Here is a 19,528-nt window from a genome sequence, read left to right on the forward strand (position 1 = left end):
GCTAACTTACAGGCTGCTGCCAACAGGCAGCAGCTATTTATGTCATCACGGCCCTTTCAAGTGGCTAGTGTACCAAACATACCATACATAAAAAGCAAATGAAATTGTGTGCAGTTTACTGTTGAATGATAGTCGGTGTTGCAGTACATCTATTTGAAAGCTGGAACAATGAACATATTTCAACATATGCCAAGTACCTGATGAACTAATCAACTTTGATTTAACTCTTGACTATTTATGACTGCTTAATTCAGAATCCGTCAACTGTTAAAGACTATTCTCAATCTTATCCTTATAGGTTGATAGGCCTGCTCATTCTATGTCATGATTCTGAGATGGCTACTTTGTTTAGTTTGTTAGCAGTTTGCATGGTATCAGTCACCAAGTAGGCATAATCCATTACGTCAATGGGGCCACAACATGCACATGCAGTGTGCCACATTATGGTGGATGACTGAGTCGGCTGGAGTCTTTCTGAATCACTCTCCTCTTGCTATGACTAGTGAATCTCTGTTCTTTGCTGGCTTTGAATAGAATGTAGCTGGAAATCTTGCATTTGCATATCAACCTCAGTGAAAGAATTTACTTGTGTTGAATGAGGCCAAACCAGTTGCAACCAAAACTCCATTCTTTTGTCTCCTGGACCATTCAATTATGGGGCTCATATCTTCATATAAAACTATGACATGCCTTTGAGGCTCGTCTAAGCTACTGTCTGCCTTTCTCTTGTGTTTTGAGATTGGTTCTGAAGAGATGGGCCTAAAGGTATTCCGTTTTGCTCATGGTACACCCTCTGTCAGTGTTTGATGTGTGCTGTCTTTGCAGTTTCTATCCCTCGCACTGACTCATGAGATTCAAGTCGCTATTCTTGTATTAAGTGCTCATGTTGTTAATTATCTACATGTTCTCGACACTGCCAGATGTTCCATTGGCTGAATCGGAGGATGCATCCTAATACTGAGTACTGCACCATCCATGAGAACAAGGGTAAGCATGATCCTGGGATACCTCTCTTTTATGTGATCATATATACATCTCTTTGTTCTTATTTTCTCAACTTCATTTTCTGGAATAATGCAACAGCCATGGAGGATAAGGAAGACTCTGTGCGTCAGAGTGTGGCTGAGAAAGACACTGAAGCTCTGCTGTTCCGTGATGTGCTTCTTAACGGTATACTTGCAATCGGCACACTTGGACATCACGTTGACTCCCTTTGTCCTAAGGCCTGCATTGAAGAAGATGATTTCCTCATCATGGATGAGGAGGAAGTAGTTGAGGAAGAGAAAAATGAAGAGGAACCCAGGAATGGGAAGGTCAAAGAAGATGCTGCATTGGAAGTAGCACTAAGTGAACCAGTAGTACCTGTTGTTGAGCCTGCCAAGATGCATTCATCGTCGATGAAAGAAGACAATTTCTCATGTTTCATAACGGAAGAAATCCTGATGCATGAGGTTGAAGATGGGGGTGCTGCTAATATCCAGGAACGACCACTTCTGATGGTAGAGAAGGTGGAGAAAGTAAGAACTACACTTGCTGATTTATTTGCAGCAGAAGCATTCTCATCTAGTGCTCCAGGGGAGAAGAACTGCCAGGATATCGTCATTGTTTCTGGGGAATCCACTTCGAAGCTTGCATTGTGCACTGAAAAGGCGCATCAAAAGAAACCAACGAAGCCAACACCAAAGCCACTGAAAGCCACAAGAAAATTAAGTCGGGTATGGTTTGCTTTCTTCGCCCATGTTTATGTTTGTTGCAATTATCTGTATTTCCTATAAGCATCGACAAGAATCTTTGTACTCCGATCGATTGCCAACTTAATCAACATCAGATAGCAATTTGAAGTACTACAAGATCATTAGACATGATAACCCTCACATGCTTACATCCTAAAGTCATGCTCATTGTCCAAAAAGAACAGAAGCTCATGAGAAGAATATGTTATAGCTTTATAAGTTGTGACATATGTCCTAACTGGAAAAGTTACACAGCGCTTCATATATCTCTTGCAGCACTAGAAGTGGTCCAAGTTTATTATTCCATACCACTTAGCTTCTTTATCCATATCAAGTGTATTTTACTGGATGGACTAGCTAGCATGCCTGATGTGTCTAGCCTATCTTGAGATTGAACAACCACTAACCTGCAATGCATCTGTTGGCTTTTGGTCGTCTTGTGGAACTAAGTAGGTCATGAGGAAGATGTTGGGGAAGAAGATCCACCCAGAGCAGCTCAATGGGCGTAGCAATGCAGAGGGCCCTCTTACTGCATGATGTACTTAGTCTTGCCGACAAGATTGCTTCCCTATCTGGTAATCTGCTTCCTTGGGTTTTTCATCAACTGTGCCTTCAATTACATATATTGGTGAGTCCTGCCCAAGGATCAGAGGTTATCAAATCAACATGCTAGGATATTTTCAGCGTTAAATTTTGGAGTACACCGCCAAATCTAGTTTTGTTAATAGATCTTATAAATAGATAAATGCTGAATCACAGATGCAATTTAGAAACTGAACATGCACTATGTGGCGACATTTCACTGGGACAAGAATATGTAAAATTTGTCAGCTCCCTTAAGGTGCATACAAAAGAAATGAAGAGTGCAGAAAATTCGTTGGCTATATCAAGCTGTTCTTAGTGTCCATAAAAAGAAGTGATAGTCTGAAAAGGAAATTTTTTATCACCTGCTGCCTCCATTTATTTGGAGCTCACAAGACAGTCTAGCGGCTGCTTTCACCAAATATGACACAGCACCCAAGAAAATGTATCACCTAATGCCTCCATTTATTGGGAGTTCACAGCTCAGTTAGTTAACTTATGCTTGCGCCACACACAATGACTCAAAAACTGACATGTCCCCTTGTACTTTTGTTTTCGTGTAAAGTTGTAAGTTGTAACACCCCTATCTTCATCCATTTCACAATAATTACCCTTTTCCATTTGCATTCAGGTCTCATGATGAAACTGATGGCAATTAAAAAAAAAGATCAACGTAATGTAAATTTGATTGCTTAGGGATTATTGACCGGTTCTGATTGCTTAGGGATTATTTGGTTTCTTTGATGTTTGCATCTCTAATCCTATCATGGAACTGCCTGTAGTTGGAGGTGACACAAGATGAACTCGTACTGAGTAGCTAGAATAGAAAACATGGGGTCCAACTATAAGGCATTCGCCTCTGCCATGTCGCAGGGCTTCTTAGAAGGAAAATAAGGACATGGTATTCTACCATTGCCTGCACCTAGTATTATAGCTGCAACACGACGAGCATGTCCTGGAAAAAGCTAGCAGACAGGCAACTAATCATGCTCATATAATCTGTCCCGAGACCATTCGTTACTTGAGATATCAACAGAGCCAGTTGATGGATTCGGTCCAACAATGGCAAGGTTCCACTTCTCCCCCTGTATTATATATTGTGGGCCAACTCTCCTTGGATCTTCCGCTGCACCGCTCTCATGATATATCATTACAGTATAGGCTCTAGAATATGTGGTTTACAATAGGTTCTGCATTTCATTTCAGAAAAAATGGGTTAAAATTAGATAAATTGCCAGCAAGTAAATGTTTGATTTTAGAGTGCAGAGTACTATTTACTTTTAAAAATTTGAGGCCTAGGTTCTGAAGGAGAATTATGTAGCCTTGGAACTCTTGAAATTTCGGATGGTATTCGGACAATAATAAGATTAGTTTTTTAAAGACTCTTAAGATTTTGCAATGAAGAACACGCAGAGATTCACATTTCACATAAAAGTCGTGATGCAGTTTTCACGGACTTCGTAACTGATGACATATTTGAACTGCGGTTGCTGTGAGGCAATTTTAGCTAAAAAAGCATTCTCCGCTCATTTCGCAGGTCTCATTGGATCCCTATGACTCAGATTCCTTGCCCGAGAGAAGCATCCATGGATAGGTCGACAGTTGGAGTACCTTTTTTGTTGCCGTGTTTCGTCGCCAGTGAAGCATGAATAGCATTCCGCTTTCCCTATATTCTCCTCGTGCCTGTTTGCATGTAAAAAATCAACTGTTGAGGTGTGTATGATCTTGTAAGATGTCATTCTCCGGCATGCTGTCGGCGCCGCACTGTCCCGTCGTCGCGGTATGTGTCGGAAAAAAAATAATAAACCTCCTCTGCTTATCCGTTTGCACGATCACTGGTTGGTTCGCCCTGTAACGCATGGAGGCCATGCCGATCTTGTGGCCGTCCGGTCATCCGCGTCCCGTCGATGGGCTCACGGCCGTCCGCGCTGTGCGCCTAGACGGACAGGGCATGCCCTGATGACGCTGCCGGCAGCTGCCGCGACACGGCACACGCCCCAGGTACGTCCCACGATGGCGCCAGCGCGGAAGCCGCCGAGGCGCGGCGCAGCGGCATGGCATGGCGCCTGATCGATCATTGCGAGCGGAAAAGGCAGCAGGCACCGGGGCGTGATCCCTCGTCGTCGCCGCGCGCGCCGCGATGTGGCGCCCCGCGACGGGCGGAAGCGGACGAGCCCGGGGCGGCATCGGAGCTGAGCGGAGCGGCAGACAGGTCGCCGGCCGGTTGTGCCGCCCCATCAGTGCGCTGCCGTCGACGCGCGCGCCTTCGCGTTCGGCCGTCCCAGGCCCCACGATGCCGGGGCCTGAATCTGATCGGCGCTGCGCCTAGCTTTTGGGCAAAGCGGTTTGATTCGATGCGCTTGTGCCCTTCGTCTCCGTCGGTGGCGACTGGCGAGCGGCGACGCTTTGCATCAGCGGCTACGGTGCCGTGCCGTCTATCTGTCCAGACTCCCAGAGGATGTGGATACGTCGTGGTTTTCTTGATACAGATCCATGTACTATGAAGTTTTAATTGTTGGACAGGTTTACAGCTGACTATTGTAGTCGTCAGCACTGATCGGGCAGACACGAGACCACCACCGGATCCCTGATGTTACACCTTCACTGTGATTGATGTGCTTCCCTGCACTAGCAGTAGAGACTGCAGGTGACCCATCCCCCTCGCACGATCGAGCACTGGGCCGTGGCACCGAGTTTGACGCGTGATGGCTCTCTGCCAGTACATGCAACTATAATTTAAGCATCGGAATATACAGCGATATAGGATGTGTCCCTTTGAGGGGTCACATCAAAGAAAATCTTGTCATTTTGAAATATAAAATAAAGTCTAACTACGAAACTAATTGCAGAATCTCAGGGCTAATTCGCGAGACGAATCTAACGAGATATATTAGTCCATGATTAGCTGATGATTACCGTAGCATCACTGTGGTAAATTATGGATTAATTAGGCTCATTAAATTTGTCTCGCGAATTAGCACCCAGCTGTGCAAAAAGTTTTATAAATAGATTTTATTTAATATTTCTAAATAGCAAGATTCTCTTTGATGTGATGGGTCTAAAGTTTAAAGTTTAGAGGGTAGGAAACGAACATGGCCTTTAGGGTGTGTTGTTTCCTTCCCTCTAAAGTTTAGACCCGTCACATCAAAGAGAATCTTGCTATTTAGAAGTATTAAATAAAATCTGTTTATAAAACTTTTTGCACAGATGGGTGCTAATTCGCGAGATAAATTTAATGAGCCTAATTAATCCATAATTTGCCACAGTGATGCTACAGTAATCATGGACTAATATAGCTCATTAGATTCGTCTCGCTAATCATGGACTAATATACGTCATGGACTAAAATTTTATAAACAGATTTTATTTAATACTTATAAATAGCAAGATTCTCTTTGATGTGACGGGTCTAAACTTTAGAGGGGAGAAAACGAACACACCTTATTAGTGCTGTCTAGGGTAATAAGATTTCGACACTAGCTGGTGTTGCAGACTTAAAGGACCATCCTTCTTCCTTCCACTATAATGGCTGTGAAGAGGTGCTGCTACCAGGCTTGTGCTGTCAGGTGAAGAATCATCGGATTGCACTAATGTGTGAACACTTGATAAAGATTGGATCAGGATCATAGAAAAGACACGGATGGAGCTAAGTTTAATTAGGCCACTAGGGCAGGGTAGAGCTTGGTGGTCAACTCTTTTAACTTTATACATCCTTGCAAGCTTGATCTGAGTGCTTGGATCTTGATTGGGCCGACGACGAGAGCAGATCTCTGATGGGAGCAAAAGGAGCATTATGAGCATATACATGCCTGAATACCTTCATTATTGTGATTGATGTGGTTCCCTGCACTACCAGTAGAGGCTGCAGGCCAGTGACCCATCCCCGTCGCACGAATACTAGGCAGCCCAAGCGCACACGTGATGGCTTTCTTTCAATGGATGCCACTATAACTTTAAGCATTGGAATCTATAGTGATTTATTAGTGCTGTCTGGGATAATATTTCGACACTAGCTAGTGTTTGCATTTCTTTTTTTGAGATTAGCTAGTGTTTGCATATACTACCATGCTTCTACTATAGTTTCTTTTTCTGAAGATTCTTTCACTTCAATGGTTGTCAAGAGGTGCTATTCTAGGCGTGTGCAAGTGAAGAATCATCAGATTGCACTCATGTGGGAACATTTACTAAAGATAGAAAAGACATGGTCCCCCTCGCACGATCGAACACTGGGCCGTGGCACCGAGTTTGACGCGTGATGGCTCTCTGTGCAAGTGAAGAATCATCATATTGCACTCATGTGGGAACATTCACTAAAGATAGAAAAGACGTGGATAGAGGGCCTAAAATTTATAGCCCCGTCACGTTAAAAATATCACATCAACGAGAATCTTACTATTTAGGAGTATTAAATAAATTTTTTTATAATTTTTTTTATAGATGGGTGCTAATTCGCGAGATAAATTTAATATTTAGCCTAATTAATCTATAATTTGCTACATTCTGCTAATCATTCATTAGTATATCTTATTATATTCATCTCACAAATTAGTCTAGAGGTTCTGCAATTAGTTTTACAATTAGACTTTACTTAATACTTCTAAATGATAAAATTTTCTTTGATGTGACAAGGCTAATGTTTAGCCCTCCGGAACCAAATACCCCCTTAGACCACTAGGGTAGAGATGATCAATATGTCAAATATGTTTACTAAGAAGTTACATGAACATACATTGTACCCCATCTGACTCCAAATATGGCACTTTTGACTTGTAATCTCTATGAAACTTTAATAGAGAAAGTTATATATCTTGAAAGTATTTTCCTAATAAATCTGTAACAACAACCATCACATTCTATATAACCTTTTATATATTGATAGGCCAGGTTAAAAGAAATTCGATCAACTAGAATTCTAAAATGAACGACGTTTTCGTTTTAAAAAAATGAACAATATTTTGAATGGGAGTATTAGCAGAAGCGAGTGTTTATAGAGCTTGGTGTGCTGAACTCTTGTAACTCAGCCTCGCTACAAAGAAAATGAGCCGGGCTATTCTTATAACCAATGGAGTGTCAACACAATACATATTATAGTAGACGTCCAAGGAAATAGGGTTAGCGGCTTTTGCAGGGTCTAGATGAATGGTATTGTGGTATTGCGGTATTACGGAGAAGTATACCCGCAAGCATACCCTATAGTCCTAGAGATGTGGGTGCTAGTATTGCAATATCCACTCAACATGCCCCAAACATAGAACTATGGTGAGAACATGAGTGTCACAAAAAGAACGAGGACTGGTTTCTGATGGTAGGGATTTAAATTTCAATGATTTTTCATGTTTTCCAGCATGGAAGTATGTAAAATTTGTATTTTCACTGACACAATCTGACATCTTAATATTCATGTTAGACGACCATAGGCAACAACACATAAAGAAAACTTAGATTGGTGGGGTTGGTGTGGTAGTAGCACGTCAAGAAAGTGTGACCCTTCTAATGGAGTCTAATGTTTGGCAACATAATATGATTTGCTTCACAAGTAGGGAAAATCAAGCTATACTATCAACTCAGTTCGAGCAGTTTTGGTTTTGGTTTTCGTTATAGAATGGAATATGTTTAGAAGTTGTAGTGCATTGGCACCTTGTTCTAATGCTGCAGGGGACATGGTATGGTGTGCACCAGCACTTATCAGCGTTCTCTCAGAAAGAAAAAGTTAATTCAATATAAATGGTACTTTCTCTATGTGCAAGATGTATTAATTATGATTCAATCTTACTATAGTTTGATATAGAACAAATTAGAATCTCTTGTATTTTAGAATAGAGGATGCAAATTAGTGCCGTAAAACCGTATAAACACGGCATTTGTTCAAGTCACCCCGTTGCACACCTGTAGAACCGAACAAAGAGCCGGCAGAGGGTGAAATGACCTCGGATTTTCAAAAAAAAGGTGAAATGACGACCCCCAGAATAGCCGTCCATCATGATCTAGACGGTTGAAAACACTGCACGCCTCTCCCATCCACCTGTCACTTTTACGACCAACCCCCCACATCACACCCCTGTTATAACAACAGACTACCACCACCATGTCCACCTCCGTCTCCGCCGCCGTCGCTGCCGCCCTCCTCCCAATACTCCACGGTCGCCGCTCGCCGCCGGCATCTCGCGTCCCGACAATCTTCCGCAGAAGAATCGGCCCCAGTCCCCGTCTCTTCTCCTCTTCCTCCCACTCCTTCCCCATTCTCACAGCCGCGGCCATGGCCACCGCCCCCGCCGCCTCCGACGCCGGGTCCAAGAGTAAGCTGCTCGTCTTCGATTCCAAGGAAGAACTCGCGGTGTCTCTGGCTAAGTACACCGCGGAGCTGTCGGAGAAGTTCGCCGCCGAGAGGGGCGCCTTCACCGTCGTGCTCTCCGGCGGATCCCTCATCGACGCGCTCAGGTTCTTTAACGTCTCTCCCACCCCACACAGATCGCGCCCTTTTTGGTTCCTCCGGGCTTCACGGATCACGTAGAGATCTTTTGGTTTCACAGCAAGCTGACGGAGCCGCCGTACCTGGAATCGGTGGACTGGAGCAAGTGGCACGTCTTCTGGGTGGATGAGAGAGTCGTGCCCAAGGATCATGAGGATAGCAACTACAAGCTCGCCTTCGATGGGTTTCTCTCCAAGGTATTCTTTGCAATTTCTTGTGCTTTCTTTAAGGCAATTCCTGTTCTCTGATTGGGTAATTGGGAGACGGAATCTTGTTGTGTAGGGTGATGGGGAGTGCATAGTGAAGCGAATGACTCTTGTGTAAATCCCGTGAATGCGAATTGTGTTGAGAACCTCTATTTCTGGAGATTGAACTAGTTGTGGTTAGTCACCATTTTAGGAGCATAACGACAGGTTGTGGTTGCTAGTCATAAGTCAGAACACTTGGAGATGGGTTATTTAGCTTTTTCTGCGATATTTATTGAGTAAAGTTAGAGCCTTGGAGGTGTCTAAACGCCTTATCGAAGATTTTCGCAAAAAGCACCCTAGATTAAGATGCTATTCAATATCTGTGCAACAACTGTGCTTAAATAAATTATAGAAATATGCACTTGTGCTCTTTTAAATATTTGAAATCTGAGACTGACAGCAGGCACACAAATCTAGTCATTTGCACCATGTAAACATTCATCAAATTAGCTGGTTGTTACAATGATACTCAAAATCATTCTTGTACCTCAGCTTCTTGTTTGTGGTAAAGTTCAGTTTTGGAATCATCTACAAATGTATCATGGTATGCTGGTACTCAATCCGGACTTACCTTTTTGCATGATACAAATGCCTGGTACTCTGACTTAGTGGCAAATTGAGGTTTGCATAAGAGACACATGGCTGGTTTGTCAACTGCTATGTTCTTAGGTAGCCTTTTAGATCCAGCCATCCAATTTTTTTATCTAATTTTGTTGTTATTCTTTTGCATACAGTGCAGTATGATGCTTGAATCTACTGTAATTTTTTTGCGAAATGATATTTGAAATATAGGTTCGTATTTTCGTTCTTAGAGATAGTGAGTTGAAGAATCTTTTATGTGTGGTCTGAATAGTTTAGATGGGTCATTGATAACAAAATAGTAAGGTTTCTGGTTTAAGTTTTATTCAATGATAGGCTTTTCCACCTGCTTAAATTAGTTCATGCTCAAATATATCTTGAGCTCAATATAATCTTGTTTATGGCTTGATGTCTGTGGAGGCTTGGATGGATCCATGACAGCATTAAGTGTATGGAAGTTATGTGAAAGATGTGTTCTTATGTGTAGCCATTCCATTCTAGGAAGTTTTCAGGTTCTCTGTAATTTGTATGTAACATTAACTGGGTGCTATCTTTCAACTTTCTAGGTGCCGATTCCTCCTGGGCAAGTTTATGCTATAAATGATGCCTTGTCAGCTGAGGGAGCAGCTGATGACTACGAAGCTTGCTTGAAGCAGCTTGTTAAGAATGGTGTGATTGCCATGTCAACAGCAACTGGGTTTCCCAGGTTTGATCTTCAGCTTCTTGGAATGGGACCTGATGGCCACATTGCCTCTCTCTTCCCTGGTCACCCTCTTGTTAATGAGAAAGAGAGGTGGGTCACCTACATCAAGGATTCTCCAAAGCCGCCACCAGAGAGGATCACATTTACATTTCCGGTAATCAACTCATCTGCATATATCGCGATGGTGGTCACTGGAGCTGGGAAAGCTGGTCCAGTGCAGAAAGCGCTATCAGACAAGCAAACTTCATCCGATCTGCTGCCTATTGAGATTGCTGTGCTTCAAGATGGAGAATTCACTTGGTTCACTGACAAGCCAGCAGTGTCCCTGTTGCAGAACAAGTGAAGACCATGGTGATCTTAGTTCGAAGCCTTTTTATCTTAAATAAAGGATCCAGGGGTGCATATTGCATAGTTGCATTCGTCCTCCGTGGATTTCATGTAAGGGAGACTTGAACCCTTTATGTAGTATATTTTCCAGAGTCTTGTGTTTCAGATACTCCGTTGATTCTAGTTTAGTGAATAACAGTCTCTGAAACATTGCTCAACAAGTGCTTGTTTAGTACCTGTAACCTTGTTCAATTTGCTCGGTTGGTGACTATTTTGTTGGGCAATCTGGCTGCATCTCCTTCCAAGCTTATGCTGTTACTGGCATGTCTCAGATTCCAGTTATGCTTTTCAATGCTCGTGCGAGTTTGTATTAGAACAGTGATCTGTGTTCCCAGTAATAGATTCCTGGCAATTGCGGTTCCCCTGCGTGCACTTTTTATACCAAAGAAAAAGGAAGGTACTACAAGCTGAGCCCTTGTGGTGGAGTGCCCCTGTATCATTCATTTTTCAGAGCGTAGGAGTTTCAGACACTCCAGTTTTCAGTTGAGTAATAAAGAAACTCTTAGGAGCGTCGCACTGAAAATATTTGCATAAGCTATTCAGCTGTCAGGAGTCGGAACCTGCAGCTGTTAGTATTTAGCTTCTGCTATCATATATCTCTTCCATAGCAAAGGTTAAGTGCTGCTCATCTTGGCCACTCTTTCAGTTTCTTGACAAACACCCTACCATATGAGACACGTGCTGCAAGAACACGGTTTTTTTTTTCCTCAAGCAGCAACTCAAGAACAGATGCGAGGGCATTGATTAGCATCTGGCCCCCTTGTACCTAACCTAAACCATGCATTAGTTGTGCTGTCTGATCTCATGCACTTCACTGACGACGATCTGAAGACGGCCCTTGCAGCCTTGCTAAATCCGAACCAAGGCATCAGCACGGCCACTACTGTTGCGATTACATGATTTCGGAGAAGGAATCAGAGGGCATAGATATCTCGGCGTCTGGTGCCTTTTGGGTTCAAGAGTTGGTCCACGTCGTACGATCTGATCAGGACCGTTCGTCTTGCAAGCCCACGAAGATTTTTGTACAGGCCCACGGTTACTTCTTTCTTTCGTTGAAGATAAAGCCCATAAACTAAGGAATCCCCAGAGATCTCCACTCTGAAAAGAAGAAAAAAAACAAGGAATCCAGAGATTAGGAGTACAGGACTTGCTGCTCTGTCAGGATTACAACCCGAGCACAGTCCAGGCATGCTCGCATTGCTGGCTTGCTGCACGAACACGGATTTTCTCATGCAGCAAAGCAAGAACATAACACTACGTGGTAAAAAAAAAACAGAGAAAGAGAGAACACAACACTATAACAGACAGCATATCAGCAACAAAATCCTCAAACAAAGACTATGTATGCATTAGTTTTGGTCTGTTGTCTGGTCCTGAGGCACTTGACCGTTTCGTGCTGCTTGCCCAGCTAAACTCTGAAGAACCGCTTGCCCATCACGATCCATCCGCCAGAAACACCATTTATCGCCGCGCGCGTCGTCCGCACGGCACCTGCCAACACAAACGCGCACATTCTTTTTTTTTCCGAGACGAGCCACGAATCCGCGCATCACCCGGCGGTCCAACCAAGGTGCGCGTCCAGTCCAGGATTCAATGCGTGGACGCCGACTGGCCACGGACGCGCTCGTGCCGCCACGCGCCGGCGGCCGGCCGCGCCGACCTGTTCGGCCGCTGCATTCGCAGCCATGGTCCTCCACACCTCGTGCGTCGGCGCCGTTGCCGTCCGCCGACGCAGCCGCGGCGAGCGGGCAATCTCTGAACTCCGGAGCACGAACACATGAGGCCCAACCGCCGCCCAACCAAACCGAACCGCCGCAGCTAGCCTGCAGGAACCTGCCTCCCCCGATCACCTAATCTTCCCGGGTTCATGTGACCCCTGTCTAGGCCTCACATGAGCAGGGACCAGACGAACATGGCCCTAGCAGAACGCAGGGCGCTGGCCCTGAAGGCCTAACCGTTTCAGCAGCAGCATCGTCGAGATCGGCATTTCTTTACTTTTTTTTTTCAGAGACAGAAAGGAAAATCGCAGCTGCTATCTGCGCATCATGGTGTTGCCCAGGGATTCTTCTGCTTGCTCATAATAAAACCGCGGGGTCGCATGGCCCGGTCGTCAGGGGAGGAGACACGTCGCTCGCTGCGTGTCGTTGCTGCTGTTGGGATCTCTGAAATTTTGCCGGCTTCATCCGCAGCAGATGACGCTGAGCGCTTGGGTTTGGGAGGAGGTTAGTAGCCTTAACATGGCAGGGATTCTAGGCGATTTTCTTGGGTTTTATTCCTCCGATGATGGCGAGAAAAGGGAAGGGCAATCAGAGGTGCTGGCGAAAGAGGCGACCAGGGCAGAAAATGGAGTCGTTATGATCGCCTAAAAGGCATGACACATTTGCTTTTTCATCATAAGGTCTTGTGCTTCTTTATTTTTATTTTAAATGAGGGTCTTGTGCTTTTGGCCCCAGGTTTGGTGCTCAAGGGAATCCAAGTAGTCTGAACTGAAAGTCTCTCAACTGAAAGTCTGAACCAAACTGCTGCAAAAAGGGAAAAAAAAATGAAACAAATCAATCACACAATGCGCTGCGCAAATAGCAAGAAATGATTTCATGGCTTCTGTTTTGGAACATGTAAATTAAACTTCACGACAATTTAGGCTATCTGAGATATTCTAGTGTTTTCTTTTTTACAGAAAAAATTAGGGTCTTGTGTGCTTTTGGTCTTTTTGGTTCCTGCCTAGTATGTTCCAGGGAATCCATGTAGGTAGTTCCAGTTTTTACAGTGAACATTGCACATTAGTCTCTTTAACTGAAACTATTCAACCGCTTGCGTTAGTAATATGCAAATAACAAGTGATGATTCCAAATCTTCTCCTGTGGACCACTTAAGTAAATTTCATGGAAATTCTGCAGTACTTTCTATCAGCATTTGAAACTCATTCTGGTAATTACTTTTGAATGCATTATGTGCCTTTGTGGACTATTCTTTGCCCATTTCAGTGTTGGTAGAATTCCGTGTTGCCTCAAGAACCGTACGACCAGTTCAAAAGCGTCGGTCCACGGCAAGTAGAAGTCTTTCCATCTTTTTCAAAAGGAAAAAAAAAGAATCGGACTTTGTGTGGAGCACAACTGAGGCACTGACAAGTTGCGATTTTCCACGAGCTAAACGTGTCGGCTAGGAAGTCAATCCGTCTCGGTTACGTCCATACCTTTTGGTACCCTCACACTTTGTCTTGTACCCATAATGGATTACTAGCGTGTAAGAAGTGGTCAAATATGTCTTTTTAAAGATAACGGGTCAAGACGTGGTTGATGCATGGATGGGGGTCACATAAATCCTCCAGGTGTTTCTTTTTTCCACAAGGAACTTCCTGGAGTTAGTTGTGTGGATTTGGTCGCCTGAAATTAAATACTAGTATCAGTTACAGATTCTAAGACAAATAAATTCGTATATCTGGAAACGAAAGTACGTAGTAAATTGCTAAAACAAAAACCAAAGAAATCAACCCAACCGGATAAACTTCACCAAAAGTTGACCTCGAAGGCACTCTAAAAATTCAGGAAGGCGGGTCTTAAATGCTGGAGCGTTGAGTGTCCTACAATACAAAGGCCCCAGGGCCAGAGGGTAGGTCTATCATCTATTGCCCCTGTCACTGACGTGTGGGCCCCTCAACGCCACGGCCCGAGGAAGCCCCACATGGCAGGTCCGAGCAGGGCCCGTTTAAACGCGCACGGCACCCACCCCCACTCTCTCTCTCTAACCTGCTCGCTCGGGTCTTATTGGCGTCACATGCTCTCCCCCTACTCTTTCTCCCTTGTGTCCCTTTGCTAAAAGCTTAAAGAGAAGAAACCAAATCGGACAGTACTGTGGTCACGCAGCGCGCGGGGGGGGCGGACGCCGGCGGCGAGATCCTGCGGTGGCGGGGGATGGCGGCGGGGAGGCGGGGGGCGGCGGAGTGGTGGCGCTAGTGGCGGGCAGACGTTGGGTGGGCGTGGGGTTCCGGGGACGCGGGGTAGGTGGGTGAGAGGGAAATGAAGGCGCTCCGGCGATCCAGCACCTCGTCCTCGCCGTCGTCGTCGTCCTCGCCGACGGCCGCGTCCTCCCCGCCGTCCTCGTCGTGGATCCACATCCGGTCGCTCCTCGTCGCCGCCGCGTCCTCGTCCTCCTCCTCAGCGGCCGCGGCGGGGAGCGCGGTGGCCGTGGTGTCGTCTGCGGCGGCCGCCACGTCTTCGTCCTCGCCGGCATCGTCCTCGCCACACTCGGATCGGTGGGTTCCTCTCTCCGGATTGGCGAAAGGCGGCGTCTTTAGTAGTAAAAATGTCCCATTTTCAGTTCGTATTACATGAGGTTCATTGGGTGCTTCTGATCTGGTTCTGTGGACTCTGCACGAGCTTGCTGTGATAGTAATTAATGGTCTGAAAGCGGCTTAGCTACTCAAATTAGGGTGCTTCATGTGTTTTGATCTAGTAAATATTTAGATTGCAGCTTAGAGTAGAGGTGTCCACGGATCGTGCTTGGCACATTTTCTTGCATGTGCGAAATCCGTTTTGCCACTAATGGGTTGCCACTTCCATGAACTAGGAATCTCAGTATGTTATTTTCTGTTTCAGTTGTGTGCTCAGCAGCAAGATGCTTCCCTTATTTGCTTCAGAATATAATCAAAGCCTCTGTGGCTTTACTTCTAGATTAGCGACACTTCCAGGGTCAATTTACAGCTTATGCGACTGCCTCAAGTGTTAGTTCATAATATTAGACTTGCATATTTTATCACGTTGTGTATGGCTAACCTGTTTCAATTTAGTTTGTTCCATGGACAATCTGATCATCACAAGCACTCCCCACTTATTTAATAAGCAACCAGAGGAAGTTGTTTCCATAAGTTTATTTTATAAACAAATTAGCTCATTTTATTGACTCTTTCTTGTTTTGTATTTTGATCTATTTCTTATACATGTTGGTATTAACGAGGATTCGTTTAGATAGACCAGTGGATGCAGTATGTGCATCATGACACTGAAGCATGATACTGCACATTTAGCTTCTCAGTTACTACGCTGATATTGTTTTCGTTGGTCTATGTCTCTCCAATTATACCATTTGCTGAAATGTTCTATATGACTATATGTTTACAGAGGTGGTATTAAATCTCCATGGTCTCGAAGGAAAAGAAAAAGAGCACTTTCTCGTGAACAGTGGGACAGTCTATTTTCAGCAAATGGGAAGCTTCGTGATGGTGGAAAGAAGTTTCTCAAGAAAGTTCGCAGTGGAGTAAGTACAGTACTTATTCATTTTCCATCCATATTATCCAGATATATGTTGCATCATAGTTGTCAATTGATTGTCCAGTTAAAAATATAGTCATATAGATATCTCTGCTATTTACAAAATGTTCTGTAGCTTAGTCTAACTAAATGCCTCTCTTTTATTGTACCAGGGTATTGAACCAGGCCTGCGAGCAGAAGTTTGGCCTTTCCTGTTAGGAGTGTAAGTCACTTGATTTTTTTTATCCATCGAGTAAATTTATTATTGCTCATTTCTTTGTAAGTCTAACATTATAACTATGCACAGCATTTGAGATAGTGCCGCATGAATAAGTTCTGGCAGCATACATTGGTGTATTTGGGTGGTAGGTATATATTAGTTTTTAGCTAGATCAATCCTGAAATTGGAATTATATATAATAAATTGAAGGTTATGAGTACTTGTTTGTGTAGAAGCTTTTTTCTTTCTTGAAACCTACATTTAGTACATGATAGCACATAAGCAACTACATATTATAACCACCACCGGGTTATTGAAAGTTTGAAACTATGGTGGATTCCGGGCTAGGGGATTCAGTAAATGGTTTTGAGATTTGAGGCTTGTAAAGAAGATGGTTGCATAGTTCAGGGTGTAAATTAGAGAAATGTTAATGTTCATGGGGTGTAATATGGACCTTTTCCTTTCCTTTTGTAGACGTTGATAGTCTGAAAAGGAATAACTAGTGTGCTCTGGTGGCCTTACCTGGAATTAGTAGTATATCTTGTAACTTTTAAGAACGTGAGTTTGCACGACAGCCTCAATTTTCGGCTTTGTAAATGCTATCAATATCAGCATATCACTCGTTGAGTATTTTCAGTGCAGTATGGTGTCAAGCCTTTTCAGATTTTTGTTCTTTTTTAATATCTTGGTGACTTCATATCCTTGGAAACTGACCTTGTTGGATCTTGTCTGCAGCTATGATTTGAATAGCTCTGAAGAAGAAAGGAACACTGTCAAGATCAAGAAAAGGTAAGACATTGCTGTAAAGGCTTTTTCTTTGTTTTTTCTAACTGGCTCCTGCTTTATGGAACTATATGAATGCCTGGTTTGCATTAAAATATTCATTTGTCTTAATATACAATTTCCATGAATCAAGAGTGAAAAACAAATATCACGTAGCACAGCACTTGTTAATCTCTTGAGTAATTTCAGAAAAGGATGCCATAATAATTTTGAAAGGGAATGGCACTAGGATATCCTATTGTCATTCATGTCCTGTCTATACGTCAGTTTTTTTCCTTTTTATATTATCTGTTAGTAATTATGAATTGGCATGGCTTTGGTACAGGAAAGAGTATGAAAAGCTGAGGCGGCAGTGCCAACAAATTCTGAATGGCTGCAAGGGAAATGGGTTGAAGGCAATAACTGAAGTTAATAATGAGGAGTGTTCTAGTGTAGAGGGTACTGCTGAAGGATCTGAATCACCTTGTTTTGAAGATGCCCATGCTGTATGTACTCCTGTTTCACTCGAGGAGCTGAAACCTGAACGTAATGAAGCTGAGCAACCAGAGAACATTGTAGAATGTATGGAAGAAGACACAGATGAGTTAAATTATGCATATCCATGCATAGCAGAGTCAGAATCATCTGATTCTGAATCATCCGATGAGGAAGACCCTGGAAGGATGTCTGTGTCTGGTGAAGAGAATTGTGATCCAGATCCTAAATTTACCAGGAGCACTTCGTTCAAGGCAGATTTTTTTAGGTCTAGCAGAACCTCAGAGGACTTTGCCACATGGCAGCGCATCATAAGGTTGGATGCTATCAGGTCAAACAGTGAATGGATTTTGTTCTCCCGCAACCAGGCTGAAGTTTCCAAAGAGAGAGCACTGCAGTCTGCAGCATCTGTTGGGTTGAAAGATTATGATCACTTAGAACCCAGTATGATTTATCATGCTGCCCGATTAGTCGGACTACTTGAAGCATACGCAGTCTACGATCCAGAGATTGGCTACTGCCAAGGTATGAGTGATCTCTTATCACCTATCATTGCAGTGATGGAGGAGGATGACGAGGCATTTTGGTGCTTCGTGGGTTTCATGAGGAAAGCAAGGCACAACTTCAGGCTTGATGAGGTTGGAATAAGAAGGCAGTTGAAGATTGTCTCTCAGATTATCAAGCGCAAAGACTCACACCTATATAGGCATCTGCAGAAGTTGCAGGCTGAAGACTGTTTCTTCGTATACAGAATGGTAGTGGTTCTCTTCAGGAGAGAGCTCACTTTTGAGCAGACTGTATGCCTGTGGGAAGTTATGTGGGCTGATCAGGCAGCCATACGGGCTGGGATTGGGAGGTCTACCTGGGGAAGAATAAGGTTGCGTGCTCCACCAACTGACGACCTGTTACTTTACGCTATCGCCGCATGTGTCCTGCAGAGGAGGAAACTAATAATTGAGAAGTATAGCAGTATGGACGAGATACTGCGAGAGTGCAACAGCATGGCCGGGCAGCTAGATGTCTGGAGGCTGCTAGATGATGCACATGACCTTGTTGTTAACCTCCATGATAAAATCTGATCTGGTGGTAATTACTGTTTTCCACCCTTGCGGTAGACCAGATGCAGGCCTCAACAAAAAAATTGAGGTACCTTAACCGCCTGATGAAAGTATTCTATTATGTACTATTCGTTCCTGGCACAGAATCCACTTCTAGGTATAGAGTATGTTGTAGCTTAGAGCGAGGACTCGAGTGTCCTCGCAAAGAAAAGGCTGAAATACTGTTTGGTGTCACTGAGGCACTGTAAACTATTCATTGTTTAACCTGTTAAAGGTAAAAAAGAGTTTCCTGGGATGGCACTCCATCCATTTTATGCATCCATGCTAAATTTAACTAGAAGAAATGTGCACTGCTGTATGGTTTCTCAATGCAAGAATTTGCTTTCTCATGTGTAGGCGCCTCCACCAGACGACCCTGCCAAATTTTGCCATCAATTTGGTTGTGCAAAGGGCAGGAAAGCCTTTCCGAATTCCCAAAATGCGATTAAAAGTAAAACAAAATTTTTTGGGTTGTGAAGCTGTTCAAAACCAATCATCCTTTCAGACAGTGAGATCTAAGAGCCTATATGCATTTTGTTCCTAGTCTAGCAGTACGGCCAAGAGGGCTTTTGTTTGATCTACTTTTCGGGCGCCAGCTACCCGGGTGTGGATTCTACGTTTCTACCCATAATAATGACAAGGCGAGCAACATATCCAACGAATGGCACGTACGATGAAGCAAACTCTGATGTGATCGATCTTGCCTGGGGTTGCCCGGCAGTCGGCACAATGGGGCCGGCGTGCACAAGTTGCCGTTAGGGTAATGTAGCTTCTGTTGTCGGATCCGTGCTTGGGGATGCTGGAAAGCTTTGGATTCTTCTCCCATCAGCTCGCAAAGATATCACTCCATTTCGATGGATAGTACAAGTCTGGTCACAAATTGAGCTGCCCAAGCTAAACCTGAGCATTTTTTGGCCGTTTCAGGAGAAAATCGTGCAGTCCTAAGCCGCATGAATGTGCTTTTGCAAATGGATGCAACCTAACCCGCCATCAAGTTCCCCTTTAAC

The 19,528-nt window shown here is 44.0% G+C and overlaps 3 protein-coding genes across 4 annotated transcripts; all 3 read left to right on the top strand.

Annotated features, from left to right (window-relative positions):
• Window positions 1–149: 149 nt before the first annotated feature.
• LOC112882107 lies at window positions 150–4,048 on the top strand. 2 transcript variants are annotated; one of them, XM_025947100.1, is made up of 5 exons: window positions 150–784; window positions 921–987; window positions 1,084–1,715; window positions 2,187–2,308; window positions 3,853–4,048. In XM_025947100.1, the coding sequence occupies exons 1-4, from the start codon at window positions 782–784 to the stop codon at window positions 2,268–2,270; spliced, it is 786 nt and encodes a 261-aa protein (XP_025802885.1). In that variant the 5' UTR covers window positions 150–781; the 3' UTR covers window positions 2,271–2,308; window positions 3,853–4,048. The 2 variants fall into 2 exon arrangements, with proteins under 2 accessions (XP_025802885.1, XP_025802884.1); XM_025947099.1 differs by having other exon boundaries at window positions 154–765.
• A 4,324-nt stretch (window positions 4,049–8,372) lies between these two features.
• On the top strand, window positions 8,373–10,949 carry LOC112883361 (probable 6-phosphogluconolactonase 4, chloroplastic). Its single transcript, XM_025948652.1, has 3 exons — window positions 8,373–8,753; window positions 8,846–8,981; window positions 10,178–10,949. Exons 1-3 carry the CDS (start codon window positions 8,401–8,403, stop codon window positions 10,655–10,657), a joined length of 969 nt encoding a protein of 322 aa, XP_025804437.1. The 5' UTR covers window positions 8,373–8,400; the 3' UTR covers window positions 10,658–10,949.
• Window positions 10,950–14,443: 3,494 nt separating this feature from the next.
• Window positions 14,444–18,802, top strand: LOC112881644 (GTPase-activating protein gyp7-like). The gene is made up of 5 exons (XM_025946433.1): window positions 14,444–14,953; window positions 15,819–15,954; window positions 16,121–16,170; window positions 16,903–16,956; window positions 17,276–18,802. Exons 1-5 carry the CDS (start codon window positions 14,718–14,720, stop codon window positions 18,501–18,503), a joined length of 1,704 nt encoding a protein of 567 aa, XP_025802218.1. The 5' UTR covers window positions 14,444–14,717; the 3' UTR covers window positions 18,504–18,802.
• Window positions 18,803–19,528: the final 726 nt, after the last annotated feature.

The sequence above is a fragment of the Panicum hallii genome, chromosome 2, assembly GCF_002211085.1.
Source record: "Panicum hallii strain FIL2 chromosome 2, PHallii_v3.1, whole genome shotgun sequence".
In the NCBI taxonomy this organism is placed as follows: domain Eukaryota; kingdom Viridiplantae; phylum Streptophyta; class Magnoliopsida; order Poales; family Poaceae; genus Panicum; species Panicum hallii.

Coding starts and splice junctions, on each gene's coding strand:
- LOC112882107 (XM_025947099.1), top strand. Junction 988..1,083: donor CACCATCCATGAGAACAAGG/GTAAGCATGATC, acceptor ATAATGCAACAG/CCATGGAGGATAAGGAAGAC. Junction 1,716..2,186: donor CCACAAGAAAATTAAGTCGG/GTATGGTTTGCT, acceptor GGAACTAAGTAG/GTCATGAGGAAGATGTTGGG.
- LOC112883361 (XM_025948652.1), top strand. CDS start 8,401: ATGTCCACCTCCGTCTCCGCCGCCGTCGCTGCCGCCCTCCTCCCAATA. Junction 8,754..8,845: donor TCCCTCATCGACGCGCTCAG/GTTCTTTAACGT, acceptor TTGGTTTCACAG/CAAGCTGACGGAGCCGCCGT. Junction 8,982..10,177: donor TCGATGGGTTTCTCTCCAAG/GTATTCTTTGCA, acceptor TCAACTTTCTAG/GTGCCGATTCCTCCTGGGCA.
- LOC112881644 (XM_025946433.1), top strand. CDS start 14,718: ATGAAGGCGCTCCGGCGATCCAGCACCTCGTCCTCGCCGTCGTCGTCG. Junction 15,955..16,120: donor TCAAGAAAGTTCGCAGTGGA/GTAAGTACAGTA, acceptor TTATTGTACCAG/GGTATTGAACCAGGCCTGCG. Junction 16,957..17,275: donor ACTGTCAAGATCAAGAAAAG/GTAAGACATTGC, acceptor GCTTTGGTACAG/GAAAGAGTATGAAAAGCTGA.